The 20345-nt window shown below is 42.7% G+C and overlaps 1 protein-coding gene across 4 annotated transcripts in view; it reads left to right on the top strand.

The window, feature by feature from the left end:
- The window catches only part of Ccdc146 (coiled-coil domain containing 146), a 154870-nt gene that overhangs the window by 109049 nt on the left and 25476 nt on the right, over positions 1–20345 (top strand). For all 4 annotated transcript variants that reach the window (XM_059257215.1, XM_059257214.1, XM_059257213.1 and 1 more), the window contains 5 exons: positions 6494–6551; positions 9024–9200; positions 10735–10808; positions 12697–12924; positions 13957–14143. In XM_059257215.1, coding sequence (XP_059113198.1) covers positions 6494–6551; positions 9024–9200; positions 10735–10808; positions 12697–12924; positions 13957–14143 — 724 coding nt within the window. The remainder of the gene's footprint in view (positions 1–6493; positions 6552–9023; positions 9201–10734; positions 10809–12696; positions 12925–13956; positions 14144–20345) is intronic.

Here is a 20345-nt window from a genome sequence, read left to right on the forward strand (position 1 = left end):
GAGGACTCCCTCTTCCCATTGAAACTTCCTACTTTCTATATGCCCTTATCTAGAGAATGTCTCTGGGCATGGAGCACAGACCTTATCTGAAAGCTGTCTCTAAGCCTGGATGCCTGATTTATCTCCAATGTGACCCTTGGCACAGTTTCCTGCTAGAAGCCTTTCCCCTGCTGCACATATGGTAACTAAGACTTGTACTAGGAGCTTTGCTATAAGACCCTGCTGCCACATAGGAAGCCTTATGATAGGAGTATGCCACTTAACGCAAATTAGGGTTTATCCCCAGGCTTCCCAATCCTATATATTCCTTATATTCTGGAATAAAGTTGAGCTGATTCACTGAAATCATATCCCAGAGGGCTGTCTCCATCATACCCACAGCCATCAGAACCCTGTTCCCAGCTTCTGGAGGCATCCTCATGGACCAATGTACCAAAGATTGAAAGAAGAAGAGGAGCCACAGAAGGATAGCTAAAACAATCCTGTACAATATGAGAATGTCTAGAGGTATCATTATCCCTGATTTCAAGATCTACCACAGAGTTATAGTAATAAAAACAGCATGGTATTGGAATAAAAACAGACAGGTGGATCAATGGAATCAGATTGAAGACCCAGATATAAATCCGCACATCTATGAACACCTGATTTTTGAGAAAGAAGCCAAAATTACACAATGGAAAAAAAAAAGCATCTTCAACAAATGGTGCTGGCATAACTGAATGTCTGCATGTAGAAGAATGCAAATAGATCCATATCTATCACCCTGCACAAAACTCAAGTCCAAGTAAATCAAAGACCTCAACATGAATCCAGATATACTGAACATGATAGAAGAGAAGGTGGGGAATAGCCTTGAGTGCATTGGCACAGGAGACAACTTCCTGAATAGAACACCAATAGCACAGACATTAAGATCAACAATTAATAAATGGGATCTCATGAAACTGAAAAGCGTCTGTAAGGCAAAGGACATTGTCAATATGACAAAATATAAAATGGGAAAAGATCTTCACCAACTCCACATCTGACAGAGCGGCTGATTTCCAAAAAATTCAGGAAACTAGACATCAAAAAACCAAATAATCCAATCAAAAAATGAGGTACAGATAGATCTAAACAGCAAATTCTCAACAGAAGACTCTCAAATGGCTGAGAAACACTTAAGGAGATGTTCAACATCCTTAGCTATGAGGGAAATGCGAATCAAAATGAGTAAGATACCATCTTACACCTGTCAGAATGGCTAAGATCAAAAACACAAGTGACAGCTCATGCTGGAGAGGATGTGGAGCAAGGGGAACACTTCTCTATTGCTGGTGGGAGTGCAAACTTATACAACCACTTTGGAAATCAGTATGGTGGTTTCTCCAAAAACTGGGAACCAATAAATCTATCACAAGACCCAGCTATACCACTCTTGGGCATATACCCAAAGGATGTCCAATCATACTACAAGGACACTTGCTCAACTATGTTCATAGCAGCTTTATTTGTAATAGCCAGAACCTGAAAACAACCTAGATGCCCCTCAACTGAAGAATGGATAAAGAAAATGTGGTACATTTACACAACAAGGACTAACAAGAGCTATTGGGGTCCAGCCCCAGATAGCCCTTTTCCAGGGTCTATAGAAGAACTTAACAACCAGTTGAGAATCTAATCTTAGGAATATTGAAAAATCTACACACACTGAGCTCTTTCAGTCCATTTACTTTATTCTTCTAAGTCAATTCTACAAGTGCCATGGGGGTACCGGTTCATATTCACTTACAAAGTGCCATGGGGGTACCGGTTATATACACTTACAAGCAGTAATTCTTTGGCAATGCAATGAGAGGCTTGAAGTTTTCAGGGTCATAGAGAGAGGTGATAAGATCCACATATAGAGCAGTAATTGTCAGCTTTCATTTACAACCCAAAGGGGAATGACTAATGGAAGTTCTCTGGTAGGGTCAACTAAGGGCTAAAATCAATTAGGGAATCTAAAAAGGAATTTATGTGCTCAGCCTATATTCTTAGAAGTGGCTAGGTAAAAGGTTAGGCGTCTATATGTTAGCATAAGTCATGAGTAAGGTAAAACTGTCTTTTCTTCCTTCAGCACTGCTTCTGGCTCAGCTATCTCGACAGTGCCATTTTCCAGCAGGGTGGGGAAGTGTCCTTGGTCACTAGGCAACCTTCATAACAACATGTAGCATTTGGTTCATAAAAGCACTTTTGCTCTGAGTCAGTTGCTAACGGGAACTTTTAGATCTAAGGATAACACCTAGGCTATGAGATAAAGGAAGAGGATTTAAGCTTAATTTATACAAGAAACAAAGCTTGGCACCTATCATCCACCTGGCCTTGGTGGCTGTCTCATTGAGTCAGTGGGTATGTTTACCTTATATCAGTAACTAGCAGATGGCTGATAACCATCCCAGTAATTACAAGTGTAAATCTCTTAAATTAGGGTCTTGTGTTAATAAACCGGGGTGAAGGTAAGGAGTTAAGGATTTAAGGTTAGTGAGGTTAGCTTCTCTTGTCTGTGGGCAAGGTGAGCTCAGGGCACGCTAGTGCTCATCTATCTACAGTTTGTCCTTGAATGTCTGAGAAGTATCTCAAATGAAATAACTTTTGCCGAGAGATGGCACTGGCCAGATGTCTGCTAATGAAGATAATTACAGAGAAGCAGACTCTAAGCCCATGCTAGAATAAGAGGAACAAAGGCCTGATTGTGGGAAAAGGGTCTTTGTTTGTGTGACTGTTTTCACATATAGTCAAAGGGATGTCATCCATATGCCCCAAACTTATAAGGTAAATTGTGCCCAATAAATAATCAGTCACACTGTTAGAAGTTGTTGGGAAAAGAATCAAATGGGAAAGCTATAACAGCACACAGGAAATTCACTGCAGGAAACAGCTAATATATTCCAAAGCCAATATCACCAAGACTCCTTGAATTTTGGCTTCGCTCCACCAGAGCCCTTGGCTCCGTTAGGTTTTAGCCTCATCAGTACCAGCTGAATTCCTACTTCATATTTCTGCGCTCGCAGCAAAAGACACCAAGAAATTTGCAGATAAATGGATGGAACTAGAAAAAAAACATCCTGAGTGAGGTAACCCAGACTGAAAAAGACAAACATGATATATATTTGTAGATGTAACCAACCGTCTTATTAAATAAGAAACACAGAGCCGATTCAGAAAAGAAAGCCAAGAGGTCAGAACTAAGAGCCTTACCCTTCCTGCTTCAGCTATCCTGCTTCAGCCAAGAGAGCTCTCCGAAAAAGAGGCCTACTTCCTGTGTGTATGTCTTTAAATAGTCTAGATGTTCTGCCTTCTCATTGGTTGTAAACTAAACACGTGACGGCCTTGTCATTGCCTGTATGTACCGCCCTCCAGGTCCTTAAAGGCGTGCGCCACCACCGCCACGCACTTGCTATGGCTCTATAACTCTGACCCCCAGGCAACTTTATTTATTAACATACAATTAAAATCACATTTCAGTACAAGTAAAATACCACCACATATATTCACTCATAAGTGGATATTAGCTCTAAACAAAGGATAACCATGCTACAATCCAGAGACCCAGAGAGATTAGGTAACAAGGATGATTTATGGGGGCATGCCCAGATCACCAGGAAGGAGAAATAGAAGAAATTTCATGAGTGGACTGAGGGCAGGTGGAGATGGGAACATGAGTGATCAGGTTGGGGGGTGTGGAAGAGGAGAGTACTGAAAGAGACTACTGGAAAGAAGGGCATTTCACAGTCAGGTAAAAACCTGGTGCAATGGAATCTTCCAGGAATCTACAAGGATGACCCCAGCTTAGACCCTAGTAATGGCAGATATGTAGCCTAAACCGGCCATCTCCTGTGACCAGATTGGTGCCTAGCCCAATTGCCATCAGGGAGACTTCACCCAGTAACTGATGGAAACAGATGAAGACCCACAGCCAAACATTAGGCAGAGTTTGGGGAGTCCAACAGAAGAGGGGGGAAAAGGATTGTAGGAGCCAGAGGGGTCAAGGACACCACTAGAAAACCACAGAATCAACTAACCTGGACTCATAGGGGCTCACAGAGATGGAACCAACAACCAGGGAGCCTGTATGAGACTGACCTAGGCCCTCTGCATATATGTATGTGACAATTGTGTAGCTTGGTCCTCTTGTAGGACTCTTAACAGTGGGAACAGGGGCTCTCTCCCCTGACTCATTTACTGGCTTTTGGGACCCTACTCCCCATACTGGGTCACCTTGTTTAATACATGGGAAGGTGATTAGTCTTACTGCAACTTGATATGCCATGTTTTGTTGATGTCCATGGGAGGCCTGTCCTTTTCTGAATAGACATGGAGGAGGAGAGGATTGAGGGTGGGGTGGGAACAGAGTGGATGGGTTGGGAGGAGAGGAGGGAGGGGAAACTGCAGCCAGAATGTAAAATAAACAAATTTATTAAGAGAGAAAGAGAGAGAGAGAGAGAGAGAGAGAGAGAGAGAGAGAGAGAGAGAGAGAGAGAGAGAGAGAGAGGGAGGGAGGGAGGGAGAGGGGAGAGAGAGGGGAGAGAAGTGTGTTTCTGGCTGACATAGTTCAGGAAAAGTCACACAGCCTCCATCCTGTGTGTTTGCCAGCCGGCTTCCACTCCACTGTCCCCAGTGCAAATGCAAGGGAAGCTATGAAACGCAGTCTTCCTGTGCATTCAGGACGGGGGAGGGACACGACAGACTCAGATGTGTTTGTCACAGAGGCTGAAGGCAGAGGCTGAGCTTAGCTGAATGACCATGAGCTATGACTGTGAGATAGCAGTGTAGACTAGCATGCCCACTGTTCTCAGAATTTCGTATACCGTTTTCAATAATTTGGAGAAGAAACAATATTGGAAAGAATTATTCTCAAATACCCCCAGATAACATTTCTTTAAGCTTGGTTCCTGGTCTAAACTTATCTTTCACCTGAGACACTCCCTTCCTTGCTTGAGTGTCCATGTTCCAAGGATCTCTGTTGTCCTCTTTTTTTATTTTTTTAGCCACAGATGTCTGAATCAGCAACTGCAACTCTGCCACTACCAGCAACAGTTAGGCCGAAAGGGCTGTAACCAGAGGGAATTCTGTTCCTTCAGGCACCAACTCTTGCAAAGCTTAGAAGGGAATTTAACTAAACCTCTGTCCCTCTAAAGAACTCAGATTCAAAGGTTAAAGTGGAATTCTGCTCTTCAGACGCTGAATAGCAAATAGCTCACCTCCTCTCCTTACTCATGACCTCCAAAAAGCCCTCATGGTTCTCCCCACCCCTCCTTATAAACCCTTCTCCACCTGGCTCCTCCCTACCACTTCCTGTCAGCTAGTTGCTGACTCAGCCTCCTGACTGTAGGTGAATTTTATTTAATCAAACACATCTTTCCATCAGTAAACAAATGTTCCAGAGCATAAACAAAAATAACTCACCTTAAAATAATAGTCTCCAACTAATCTCTGCTAAGTTTCTTCTGCTCCAGGGTTCTATGACTCTTTCTGTGGTGCTCTGAGGAATGCAAATGTCATGTAAAATTTGGAACCTATTGGAAGGACCCTTCTTACCTGTGAACATCTGCAGACTCTTCCCTTCATGATTTCCATGGAAAGTTTCCAATTCAGGTGTAAATAAAGTGAAGCAATGGGTCATTCTAAGGGCAACTGTATTTCTTTATGTATCTCTTTATCCTCATTTAGTATATAAATTATGTATTTCAAATCATGAAAATAGGAATTAAGCCAACTTCAGTCATCCAGTGTGTTCCTGTTACTACTGTTGCGTGCCAACTCTCTGCCAGCAGTGGCAGTGCCATGTAGACACAGCAGTCTCTGTCCTTGTGGAGCTAATGCACAACAACACCAGGCAGCAAGCAACGTGCTACAGAAAAGTAAAACAAGGCTGGTGGGAAATGTTGGCACTGTTTTAGGAGGATGACCCAGAGTCCCTGGGGCTGGAACAGGTTTAGCAAGAAGGCCAAACTGGCCAGAGCCAAGAGTGGCAAGCAGTGAGACTGGAGAGGCTGATGACACAGAGTTTCAGGTTGGTCCAGGTTTGATGGGATCTTATTGAGCAGAGAAGTGATAGTATCTCCCATATGTTGCTAAAACTCACTGCACTGAAAGCAGAGGGTTGACTATCGGAGGCAAAGATGGAGGCAGGCAAGGCAGATCCTTTGGGAAGACCCGGTAGTAATTTAGGGAGGTAACATAGAGAGGAAAAGGCTCTGAGCTTGCCTGGAAGGAGTCTCAGTCCTCAGGGAGGTCTGTGCCCTAGTACAGTTACAATTAACAGGCCCAGAGAGCTGCTGTGTTAGGTATGTGCACATGATGTTGCTGGAGTGCTGGACAGGAGGACGTACTGAAGTGAGTAGTGGGAGTCAGAGCCAACGTCAAGAGAGCCTGGGAACGCAGCTGAAAGAGAAAATAGGAAGGCCCCGGTGCAGAAGGCACTTGCTCTTTTGTGCTTTTTGTCAAACATGATATTTTCTTTCGGCAGCTTAACGGAAGAAAAGATTCTCATACTAAAGGAATTTGAAAAGATACCTAAGCCAGGGGTAAGTATTAGAGTTTATTAAACGCAGCTGAATTCAGACGTCCCTTTAAAGATAACACCACACCCTGAAACATTTGAAACACCAAAACTCCACACTCATTGCAGATGCAGAGAGGAAGATCTGCATCTTCGTGAGTGAGATTACGAGTGAGGCAGGTGACAAGCTTTCTGCTTCGTTTACAGAAGAAAATAGGTTACATCTCCTCTGTAGTTACTACACCCAAGCTTTCTGAGCATCTCAGAGTTTGGTCATATGATGTCATACCATGATCAAGCAACGTATACAAGAAAGCATTTAATTCAGAGCTCACAGTTACACAGGGTAGTACAGTCTCTGCCCATCATGAGGGGGGAGAGGTGGTAGGCACGGTGTGGTGCCGGAGCAGTAACTGGGAGCTTACATGGATCCAGAAAGGCAGAATGTGTGTGTGTGTGTGTGTGTGTGTGTGTGTGTGTGTGAGAGAGAGAGAGAGAGAGAGAGAGAGAGAGAGAGAGAGAGAGAGAGAGAGAGAGTTAGCAGGTTAGCAGAATGGTATGAGCTTTTGAAACCTCAAAGCCCACCCCAGTGACACACCTCCCCCAACAGGTTTCCTAATCCTTCTCAAACAATTTCACCAACTAGGCATCCAGCATTCAAATATATGAGCCTATGGGGCCATTCTCATTTAAACCCCACAATTACTTACCTATTCCTGCATAACAAGCCATCTCAAAAGCTGGTGGCTTAAAACAATAAACATTTCTACTATAGTTCTGTGTTCTTTTGGTCTGAGCTGGCTTAGTTGGGGCAGGGTCGGCTACAGTGGCAGGTTAGTTATCTGAGGTCCCACATCACGTGTTGATCACATGATAGTGGAAAGGTTTCCAGCCTGAAGACATGCAAATCACAATATGCAAGAACTTTTGAAGTTTCTGTTTGAGTAATTTCTGGTCATGTTCTGTTAGTCAAAACAGTGGCTAGGGTCATGTCCACAGAAGATGGCCTTGCCCTCTCCATGGAAAGAATAACAAAGACACATTTGTGGGCCAGGAATACCCTGGGAAGTAGGAGGAAATTATGGCCAAGTTTTGAGACCTACAACAGAAAACATTGTTTCTACTTTCCGGACGTTGCTTTTAAAATGTGTTGTCAATGGTTCACTTCCATGGCCAGCTCACAAATCTGCTGAACTTTTAGTAAGATATTGTTAATTCTATATAAGTACATCTGTGATGGTTAATATTGATTGTAAACTTAGCAAGACGTAGACTCTCCCAGCAGACAAGTCTCAGCATTCTGTTGGGGGATCATCTAGATTAAGTTAGTCTCTGGGCACGACTGTGAGGAATATTGGCTAACAGAGATGGGAAGACCCACCTTAACTGGGGTGTCTTCTTTGCATGGACTGGGGTCCTGCACCAAATAAAAAGGAGAATGCCAGCTGAGCACTAGCATTCATTGTTATGTGCTTCTTGACTGGGATGAGCAGCCAGTTCAAGCTCATGCTGCCAGGACGTCCCTACTACACCTTCACCAAAGCAAAACCTCCCTTCCCTGCATTGTTCTTGTCGGGGTATTTAATCACCGCAACAAGATAACATCTAACCACCATTTACAACACACCACACACAAGCCACAGACACTCACGCACACACTCACACATAGTCACACACCACACACACACAGTCACACACACACACACACACACACACACACACCACAGACTCTCTCACACACACTCACACACACACACACACACACACACTCACGCACACCACAGACTCTCACACACAGTCACGCACCACACACACACACACACACACTCACATATAGTCACACCACACACACAAGAGAGAAAGAGAGGGGTGGTTTAGGTGACTTACTTTACTTTCTTTTGGCAGTAGGAGGGAATAAGAAAGCTCAGCACAGGCTAATAAAACTATCTCCGTGGCCGTTCTTAGCAGATAGCCTTTCTGAGTACAGTAGTAAGGACAGGAGCACAACCTCCTATGAGCCTGATGGAGGACACCGAGGAAGAGAATATACAGAGGTAATATTAATAAATGTGGGTGCTACTGTGTGGAAATGTGAGCCTCCTCATGGCCAGTTGCCATGTATGACTCAGGTTAACCACAGACAGGCATTCAAAGATTGTTTGCATCTGATTTTGTCAAATCCCAGTACTACAAAAAAACAGAATGTACATTTTCACAGTGCTTTTTAGTATGAAATATAAATTAACATAGAAAACATTTAAAACATGAACCACACAGCTAAAAAGTACTTCAAAACTGTCACATCCTTAGTTGATGTGGTATAATTGGCATTCTGTGACCGAAGGTGCCAGGCGTAAGTTACCCCCTTCCTGGGACTCACTTATGAGTCTTCAAACATGTACAAACAATATGGTAAGTGGACTTACTTTCTGTTTAGCTTTAAGTAGAGAAGCACTCACCTGGACTTTCTAACTGGCCATTTCCATGACTTTTACAGGAAATGGAGAAGAAGATGAAAATCTTGAGAGAAAGCACTGAAGAGCTGCGCAAGGAAGTGATACAGAAGAGACTGGAAATCAAAATCCTGCGGGAAGACGTGATGTCCAAGCAGAAACAGCTTCTAAAGGAGCAGAAGGAGCTGGACGAGCTGAACGAATGCCAGGTTGGGCTGAAGGTATGCTGTGGACAATCCGTGACTGTTTAAACATGTGCCTGTGTGGGCGTTAAAGCACACGGGATGAGGTTAACTACTTGCTTGTGACCAAAAGAGCTAACTGAACGGTTGCGCATCATGAAGGACCCTGCCAAAGACAACCTAAATTCTAGGAATTTACAAATGGCTTGAGGGGGTTTGATAGGAAAAGACGTGAGAAATCCTGATAACGCTGTCATAATGTGAAGGCCTGCCCCTGCAGAGCTGGCCGCCAGCATCTGAAGTGAGCATCACAGACACTCGTGATTCCTTGCGAGAAACCGAATGTTCAGTCCTCCTGTGTCTGTCTGTGCTGCCTTATCCCTGTATGCTCGATTCCACTCTTCCTTTTACTGGAAAAGTGACAAGAAGCCTATATTAATGTCTTAGGAAATAATGGATCGAAATGAATTTCATTTTGAAAAATATATAATAATTCTCAAGACAAGTTAAAGAACCTTGAGTTACTTAAGGGACAGCTCCCAAAATTCATTGGCTTAGAAAACACTTGAGATTTACTCTGGCCATTTCCCTAAGCTCTCAGTGCACGTCCGTCTTCTCTGGGAAACAGGCTCTAAGAAGAGATTCCTTTGACATCAAGAACCCTGTGCGGCTTCAGGCCCATCGTCTGCGTGAACCTCTCAAGGGTTTGGACCTAAGTTAGCAACTGTAACTTTTTTGCTTGAAGAGGGACTTCCAGATTGCTAAGCTTCAGCCCTATAAACCTGGGTCTGCTCCAGGACTGAGCAAGACCCTGCAGAGAAGCACTCCACCCTGTCAGCGCAGTGGTGGGTTTAACTTCGTGCTCACATGTGGTTCCAGTCCCCAAAATCTGGTGAACACCCTGGATGCAAAGGGCCCCTTTCATCACTGCTGACGCAATGCCTGAACTGAACCATCCGTGAATTCACACAGCTGGCAGAATCTAAGTGTCCACAGGTCTGACCTTGGCCCTGCATGTATGCTCATATATGTGCTCACGTGTGTGACTACAGGCAGTGTTTTTTGTGTCTCCTGTCGGTCTTAGGCAGGGCTCCCCAGAGGCAGCGTCTAAGGCAGTTAGTGCAGGAGAAGCCTATATGGCCCAGAGGGAAGCAGGAGAGAGCTAGGGGACAAGACCGGCTGGACACAGGTTTTGCTGTAGAACTCTAGTCTCGGCCTGGCCTCAGAGAGAACCCTGGATCTTGAGTTGAATCACAGACTGTTCTCCTGAGCCAAGGAGCATAGGGTATTATCTCATTGCATGAGCTAGCCCTGGCTACAGCCTCCTCCATACTTCTCCCACCTCTCCCACCCCAGGGGAAAGGGGACTCTTAGCAGGGCACCAACAGCAGTTGTCTCACTCTGTCTTCTTTTTGAGACAGTAACAAGTATAATGACCTTATAAAGCCAGTGTGAATATTGGGGGAAATAAAGTATACAGGGTAGACGGTAAGAATTCTACAAAATTTAATTTTCCTCTCATTTAATTTGCTTGCTTAATTGACTACATAACATGATTGTATTTCTTTACTAGGATGACGTGGTCCACCATCAAAGTATTCCCGTACAAATTACAAAGGAGATAGAAAAAATGACACGCAAAAAAATGTATGATTTAATACTTTTATTCTGAATCCCTCCTAGGCCACCCTCTCCCAAATAATGTGTGTGCATGTTATAAGTTTTGGAAATTATAATCTTGGAACTATCTGACTCTGGTGCCACCTGGGCTTTGTGTATTTGGTGTTTAAAAGGAAGTAATACAGCAAATGATAATAATTGGTCCTGCTCCAAATTGTAAATCATATTTCTATGGAGACCTTCAGCAATGTCTTCAGGGCTGGGGATTAACCATTTTAACTTAGAATGTCGTAGTCCTGAAGGATGCTCAGGCAGCCAGCAGCCCAAAAGATAGCAACTTCTCACTGTGCACCTGTTCACCCTCAGACATTCGGAGTAGATTTGGATGTGAAGATCATTGGGAAATTCTCAATATTTCAGTGATCAAAAAGAAAATAAAAGGTTAGTGTAGAAAGCTTTGTTGTCAGCTGCCTGCTCACAAATAATGGCACAGAGACTTCTTATTAATTATGAAAGCTCGGCCTTTGCTTAGGCTTGTCCCTCTAGCTCTTATAATTTAAATTAACCCATTCATATTAATCTATGTTCTGCCTTGTGGCTTTTTACTTTTCTTTCATTCTGTATGTCTGACTTCCTTCATGTCACATCAGCATCTGACATGTTCCTGGATTCATCTCCTACTTCCTTTCTCTCTTCCTGGAAGTCCCGCCTATACCTCCTGCATAGCTATTGGCCATTCAGCTCTTTATTAAACCAATCACAGCCACACATCCTCACACAGTGTACAAACATGCCACAACATTTAACATAGATTAATACAAAAAGGTTAATTTAAGTTATAAGAGCTAGTTGAGACAAGCCTAAGGTAAAGGCCGAGTTTCACAATTAATATAAATCTCTGCATTATTATTTGGGAGCTGACAAGTGGAACAGAGAAGTACTTATTGCAGGTTAGTGCATATAAAAATATTCTAGAGAAAAAATATGATTACTCTAGTAACCAGTCTTAAAAGAATACTAGAAAATGGAGCAGTATGATTCTAAAATCCAAGATCACCAGAAGTAAAGTTAAGAAAGTCAGGACTGGTCCCGGAAGCTAGTCAGGATGAGGGTAGAAAGGACAGGAGACAGAGGCTGGGATGAGGAGAAAAGAGAACGGGCACATGCCTGTCCTCCGGGTATTCTGGGAAGTTACCCCCGTCCGGCTTCCATTTTTTTTTATGTGATAGAATACCCTGACAGACAACAACATAGGGAAGAAAGCAGTTTATTTGAACTGACAATTCCAGGCTACAGTCTCTCATCATGTGGAAGTCAAGACAGGAATTCCCAGCAGCTAACCACAACACATCCAGAGTCAAGATCAGGGAAAAATGCATGCTTACTAGCTTGCTTGTACTCCGCTCCATTTCTCCCTCTTATACAGTTTGGGACCTCCCTGACTAAGGAATGGTGCCACTCACAAGGGACTGTGTCTTCCCACATCCATTTACTTAATTAAGACAATCTCCCACAGACATACCTGTGGGTTATGACCTGTTTGGGGGTCACATATCAGGTATTTACATTATGATTTATAACAGCAAAATTAGTTATGAAGTATCAATGAAATAATGTTATGGTTGGGGGTCACCACAACATGAGGAACTGTAGTAAAGGGTCACAGCATTAGGAAGGTTGAGAACCACTGCCATAGACCAGTCCAATATAGACAGTTCCCCATTGAGACTCTCTTCCCAAGTGATTCAAGTTGATGATGAAAGCTAACCATCACACCTCCCAAGTCCCTCTCACCTTTGACCTTCACAAACTTCTAAGCTCAATGAACTTATGATAAGTGTATTTTTGCCTGATAATAGGTAGAGACAGCATGAACTCAAAATAAGCCCTCATACTTCTGTCTGTGTTCCTACAGAGAAATGGAAAAGAAAAATATCATCTTGGAACAAGAAGTCAAAGAGCTGAATGAGTCTTTAAAGAAGCTTGAAAACAAAGTCAATGCTCTCGTGGAAGAGAAGGATGACGTCATGAAGGAAGTTGAGGGCAAGCGAGCCTTACTGGAAGTCAAAGAACGAGAATATAACCAACTACTTAAGCTGCTGGAGTTAACCAAAGAGAACGAAGCTTCCTCACTAGCAGAAAGGTCACTTCTATTTCTGTCATCTTCATTTTAATCAGTGCAGTCTCGAAGCTTCAAAACATTATCAATTGCTTATATGCGATTCAATAGCAAGTTGTAGAATTTTAAACCAATTTTTACCATTAATTAAATGTACCATCAAAACATTTTGAAGCATGTTTTTCTATTCTTCAATCACAATTTTTCTCAATTCTATGGTTCCAAATTTAAGAATAAAATCCATTGTTTGCTTTAAGTTTGTGGGGATTGTATCACTGGAATGTGCTATGGAGTCTAGAAATTTGCCGACCAATGAGTGGTATTTCTGACTTAATCCCAACCTTTTCTGGATGAGGGAGATGTCATGGTGTGATCCCACACTGGAGCATTTTACTTCTGAGTTTGTGTACGTGTGGGGGTGGTGTGTGCACACACAATGTTTTCACTAGAGTGTAGGGATCAGAGGTCACAGCCTCTGTTGTCTACCTTGTCTTTTGAGACAGTCTCTCACTGGGACCTTGGACTGCCTGACTAGGCTATACTAGCTGGATAGTGAGCTCCAGGGAACTGGCTGTCTTCACCTCCCCACACTGGGATTACAAGTGCGTTCTACCACTCACAGCTACTTAGTTACATGGGTACGGGGGGCCTCAATCCCTATGTGTGTGAGGCAAGCCCTTTACCAACGGCAGAATCTCCCGAGCCCTTGACTTTGCTTAAGGCCAGAGTTTTAATCCAGGGCTTCACTCCTGATGTGCAAGTGCTCCACCACTGAACTTTACTCTCAGCCCTACTTCTTACATTTCAGTAAAAATTCAAGGAAACTTGAGACCTGTGTCTCCCTGGCCTATCATTACATTTGGGGAGTTTATAGGATTATATTTCAAAATGATAGCAATACACAAAACTGGCTGGCTTGGGCATTGTTTATGATTTATGATTGTAACGTAAGGAAACTTGTGTGTATATCCTTGAGAGTGCTGTCTTTGATAAGCTTAGAAAACTATGAAAGACAGTGGGTGACATCACTTTCATCTTCGCCCTTGACCCGGACAGAGGGATCTTGGATCTCAACCTACGAAACTGCCTCATTGACAAGCAGAACTACCATGATGAACTTTCTCGTAAGCAAAGGGAAAAAGAACGAGATTTTCGGAACCTGAAGAAGACAGAGCTGCTCCTGAAGGTGTCCTTGGATGCGCTCACTCAGACACAAGCCCTGAATCAAAGACTTCTACTTGAGGTGGGTATGAAAAACATCATCTAGGCTTTTAAGCTTAGGGCTCTCTTCCAAATGGCATTAGGATTTTGCTATCAATAGTAAAAGAAGGAAAGGTGACAGTGGGATAGCAATTCGAGGATGCAGCATCCTGTTAGACTCCCGGTGTAATATTTTCCACCTCTTTTTCTAGCCCAAGACTAGCAGAATGTTTTGCTTTGATTGGGCAGGGAAGTAATTGATCAGCCAGTTTGGGAAGGGCCTAGACTTTAGGCCTTTCAGTATATGGTATACAGCACAAAGGTAACCCAGAACACAAGGTCCACTGCTAGCCAAAGATAACCCAGAACCCAAGGTTGGGCTGCTAGCCAAAGATAACCCAGAACCCAAGGTTGGGTTGCTAGCCAAAGGTAGCCCAGTACCCAAGGTTGGGCTGCTAGCCAAAGGTAGCCCAGTACCCAAGGTTGGGCTGCTAGCCAAAGGTAACCCAGAACCCAAGGTTGGGCTGCTAGTCAAAGGTAACCCAGAACCCAAGGTTGGAATGCCTGGATAGTCTTGTGCATTATGAGAAGTGGTCTCTAGTCAGAGGATGCTTGAAATAACAGGGTATTGTCTGACTGTCTCTCCTCTGAGGGCTGAGGGGTTTGATCCTGCTACCCCAGAGTCTCATTTCTTTCAGACAGCATCTGCTGTACTGAATGACTCCATGCTCACGGAAAAGCAGAGGGTCCTTGAAAGACAGCCTTCTTATACTGAAGGCTGTGTTGGTGCATTCTTTGGTGAAAATGGGATCAAGTCTCTGAGGTGAGACAGCGGATTTTCACAGAACCCATTCTTTTCTGGACTGTCATGTTCCAGGACCTTGTGGATGTTCATGACCTCAGAAGTAAATAACCATTTCCAATTTTTCTAGGCATGTCTGAACCTAACCTGTGCCTGGTTCTCTTCTCTTGGGTTCATGGAAAGTTTACATTGCTCATATCCTTTGCATTTAAGAAATCACAAAATGGGCTGGAGATATGGCTCAGAGGTTAAGAGCACTGGCTACTCTTCAGAGGTCCTGAGTTCAATTCCCAGAAACCACATGATGGCTCACAACCATGTATAATGTGATCTGGTGCCCTCTTCTGGAATGCAAGCATATATTCAGACAGAGCACTGTATACATAATAAATAAATAAATCTTTTTAAAAAATCACATAACTAGTTCAGGTTAGTGGATTGTGGGGAAAAGTGACATGCCATTTTTAACTTAGGGCATTTCATTGCCAGTGTGAGATCTTCTGGCTCTTTATTTCTCTCCTGTGGTAACTATGGGAGGATGTTACAGAATGGAGGTGCTGTAAGGTGGGAGCAACCAGAAATACTGAGCCATAGAAGTCTCATCTTTGGGCTCCAGTGATGATGATTCAGTGATGATGGGTTAAGAGCAATGGCTGCTCTTCTAGAGGACAAGGGGACAAGGGATTGATTCTCAGTACCTACATGATGCTTTACAGCCATCCATAGCTCCAGGTCTGGGAGTCCAGTTTCTTTCAGTCTCTCTGTGTCCTTATTTATGTGTGTCTCATACACAGCACATACCTTTAAACTCTTGCCAGAGAAGATAAAAACCTTTGCACTCTCGTGTTTAGCTCAAATATTAATATTTAATGTAATTGTGGGTGGACTTGGACAATGGCCATACAGTAACTGTTTCTTTATCCCATTTGCCTATGTTCTATGTTCTCTCCTTTATTTTTTTCATTTAGATTCACCAGTGTTCACTGTTCTGGTTTTCACATTTTGGATACTCACTAGCTGGGTTTGCACTGTCCTTGCCCTTCCAATGCTTACCATATTGAGTAAATAGCCATCCTGGCCTTAGTGGGCCCAGTGTGGATGAATACTTTTACCATTCCCAGATGGTGCTAGAACCCTTGAAGACCTTCACTCTGTTTGCCTTTGTAAGTCGAATTCCTCCAAACACACTTTTAATGTCACTTTGCAAGTTATTCTTATCAAAGGTTGACTAATTACAAGCTGCTCCTTAGCCTCGGCACAGCCCACCAGAATGTGAAGTTGGGTCTCTATACACACAGACTCAGAAAGAAAGAAGCCCCTGTCCCCAATCACATCCTCCTCTTAATCCAATGCTATTTCTTCAGCTGAATCTTGAAATCTCTTCATATACTATGCGACATTCTTACAGTCCAACCGCCTGTTTGAGGGAAGAAGCACCCGTTAGTAGGTCCCTGAGAAACGAGACTGGAAAATAACTTGTGTGTCAGAAAATATTTTCTCCTCATGAAAAGCATAGATAAATAATGTTTAATTATATGTAGAATCAATTTTGACAACTGATCTTGTAATTTTTACTGTAAAGGTAAGGATTTGGCTCTCTTTTAGATCCCTGTCCACACCACACAATTGTTTGCTCCTCCACACACTAAATATTCTCTTGTAATTTTAGATACCTCAGAATTTGGTAGTTACACTGCTATGAACAGGTTAGGTCCCCACGTACCTGAATCGGACAGTAAATGCATAGTTGGCTGTTCTACAAATGGTATGTTTCTGGGACTTTATAACTGTCTTAGTTAGGGTTTCTATTGCTGCAACCAAACACCATAACCAAAGAGCAAGTTGGGGAGGAAAGGGTTTATTAGGCTTACACTTCAGCATTTTTGTGTATCACTGAAGGAAGTTAAGACAGGAACTCAAAATAGGACAGGATTCCAGAGGCAGGAGCTGATGCAGAAGCCATGGAAGGGTGCTTCTTACTGGCTTGCTTCCCCCTGGCTTGCTCAGCCCACCTTCTTATAGAATCCAGGACCAGCAGACCAGGAATGGCACCACTCACTGTAGGCTGGGCCATCCCCCATCTATCACTAAATGAGAAAATGTCTTATAGCTGATCTCAAGGAGGCATTTCCTCAACTGAGGCTCCTTCCTCTGATGACTCTAGCTTATGTCAAGTTGACACACAAAACCACCCAGTACGATGAACGTCCTGATTCTCATTTTCATATTTTATATGTGTTCACTAATTTAACTCCAAGCTCTCTTCCAACTGCACATATTTCCTCAGTTATTAAAGCACATTTAAAAATCTATTCATTTAATGTTCTTGAAGAAAAGAACCAAAGGAGCATACCAGCAGGTGAATAGGTTGAGTTTCTTTCACATTTCAACAAAGGAGAATGGACTATGGAAGTCTCAGTAGAGAGCACTGGAAAGGACTTATAGCATTTGGGCTTATTGTATATGTTGGGGAGGCAGTTTATGGAAAGGGGACTCTGTCATGAGTTTTCATGTTGCCAGGAAATGAGGGTAATTCTGATTGATTGACTGTATTAAATCATAGTAATCAAAAGAGGAAAGACTAGATGGAGGAAAGCTGTAATTGGTAGAGAATACTTAAATGGAGAATGTATAGCATTTTTGTGGCTTGGACAATGTTCATATTTTTGTTTGTATTCAAACAATTATGGGGGGTCTTGCTTTCATCTGGTTCCATCAAAATCACAGAGTAGCTTTCTCTGGCACTGATGTTCTGTAAAATTGTTGATGTTGAACAGAACACCAAGAACTAGTTGTGAGTGGCAGGCCAGCTATGGTGTACCAGATGGCTGCCTCTGTGTCGCAGCCTCTGGCCTGTTACAGACTAGTCTCCTGTCTTTAAGTACTTCCTACCCCACTCTCAACCCTTACTGTGCTATCTCCCTCCGTGATGCTCTTCTCCTCTCCTCTCTTAGGTCTCTTATTCCATGCATTTTCTCTGTTGGATTACTTCCTACCTGTGGAGAAAGTGTGTTTCCTAGTAGCTTCCTGGGAGAAGGAGGGTAGAAAATAATGGAGGGTGGAAAATAACTTTGTGTGTTAGAAAATGCATAATAGAAAATATTTTCCCTTCACTAGCAGCATACATAATTAATATTTAACTGGATGTGGAATCTTAGATGAGAAATAATTGCCTTCAGACCAAGGGATTGATCAGTTGTCTTCTAGCTTGTTGAGTCACTATTAAAGAGAGTTCAATGTTATTATGATTCTTGGTCCTTTGTTTTAAAACTTTTATGTAGCAGGCTTTCTTTTGGACAACCAATCAGCTCCCAAATCATGACACAAAGACTTAATGTTAGCTATATATGCTCACCCTCATCTTATGCTTGTCCCACTAGCTCTTATATCTTAAATTAATCTGTTTCTCTTCATCTACGTTTTGCCTTGGGGCTTTTTACCTTTCTCTCATTCTATATGTCCTACTTTCACTGCTTCCTCCATGTCTGTCTGGCTAGATGGCCCTGGGCATCTCCCTCTCTTTCTCCCTCCTCTTTCTTCCTCCTCCTCCTCCTTCTCCTCCTTCTCATTCTCTTTGCCTGGTAGCCCCACCTATCCCTCTACTGCCTAGCTATGGGTGGTTCAGCTTTTTATTAGACCAATCAGGTGCCTTAGGCAGGCAAGGCAAAATAGCAACACATCTTTACATAATTAAACAAATGCAGCATAAATAAATGTAACACATCTTTATATCATTAAACAAATACAGCATAAACAAATGTAACATACCTTTACATAGTTAAAGTAATATTTCACAACATAAACAAATGTAGCACACCTTTACATAGTTACAGTAATATTCTGCAACACCTTTCTTTCCCATGCTGGAATTTTATAGTCTCTTTTCCTTACCTACAGAATTTTTAAATTTTGCAATGATATTTTCACAAGTAGATCTTTTATCTTTACTCAAGTCGAGGACTCAGTAGATTCTAATGTCATTTAGTTTTTTGATTGTATGCACTCCATTTTCTCTGTTCTGTCATTCCTGGGGCCCTATTATGTAAATAGTGGGGCTTTTGAAAGAGTTCTCTAATTCCCTTCTATTTCTTCTGCATTCATTTTTTGTCATTTTGATTTGCTGCACGGTCAGTTGCCTCAACTTTCCCTTCTGGCTCTTGTCTTTCATCCTGCCATCATAGCAAATCTTCCCATGACCTCTGTCCTCTGGTAGACTCTTCATGGTTGCTGTTATTTTCAGTACCTGGGGTTGAACTTAGGGCTCACACATGCTAGACAATATGCTTTGCTTGGCAAACTGTAGCTCCAGCTCTGAAGGTCTCTTTTCCACAGTATTTTTTTGAGACAGAGGTTCACTATGTAGTGAATCTTCACTAAACTAGTGATCTTCCTGCATCAGCCTTCAGAGTGCTGGGATTACAGGCAAGAGCCACCAGCTCCAGCTCTTTTTCTTTAGTGTTACTGTGTGCATTTCCTGTCTTTTGTTATCTCACCAAAGACATAATCATACTTCCTTCTTCCTAAATAGTTTATTTTTTTCAAATTCCCTTTTCCTGGATTTTGGTGCTTATGTTTTTTTTTTTTTTTTTCATTTTGTTGGTTTTGTCTCTTTCTCATTAGAAACTGCCCTCTAATATACTACAACCCTTGGTGATCTGCTCGTATCTCAGAGCAGAGCACTGTAAAGCTAACTGGGAACTGTCTTCCTTTGGTGAGGCTTTTCATGACATTGAGCTGGTAACACACCGAACACAAGGAAACGCTCTGGACTAAGTGGGTTTGCAGTGGAATGCTCAAAGTGTTGCATTTTAAAAAACTGAAAGCTATTCTATAATGATACAACTACCTGTCAGATTCAAAATATAGCACCCATAGGATATAAAACTCAAAGAAATTTAAGTGCATTCGAATCTTCTCTCACTGATTCCAAGTTCTGTTACTACAGTGTGAGTAACATTTACGTTCATCTGTGACCTGTGACCTGACGGCCACTGCCCACAGCTGGGAAACAGGGAGGAGCATCAGGCTGGCCACTCCCAACCGGACATGTCATACTTACATTCAATCCAGAAAGGAGTGACCAGGAAGCTCCAGCTAGTCTTTAGACTTTGTTTTCCCAATCATCCGAGTCCTCTGTGGTATCTTTTTTTTTTTTTGGACAAGTTTTCTCTGTAACAGCCCAGGCTGTCCTGGAACTCTCTTTGTAGACCAGGCTGGCATCAAATTCACAGAGATCCGCCTGCCTCAGCCTCCTGAGTGCATGCAGCACCACGCCCAGTCCCCTACAGTATCTTATTGTATGGCAAGACCCTCTCACAAACTCAAGACAGTCTCAAAAATATTGGGAAGGTTTCAGATAAATGTCCAACTATTACACGGTATGGCCAAGGTTCACTGGTCTCAACCAGGATGTTTACTCCAGAGAAAACGTCTAATGTCCTTT

This window comes from Peromyscus eremicus, chromosome 3, assembly GCF_949786415.1.
Source record: "Peromyscus eremicus chromosome 3, PerEre_H2_v1, whole genome shotgun sequence".
Taxonomy (NCBI): domain Eukaryota; kingdom Metazoa; phylum Chordata; class Mammalia; order Rodentia; family Cricetidae; genus Peromyscus; species Peromyscus eremicus.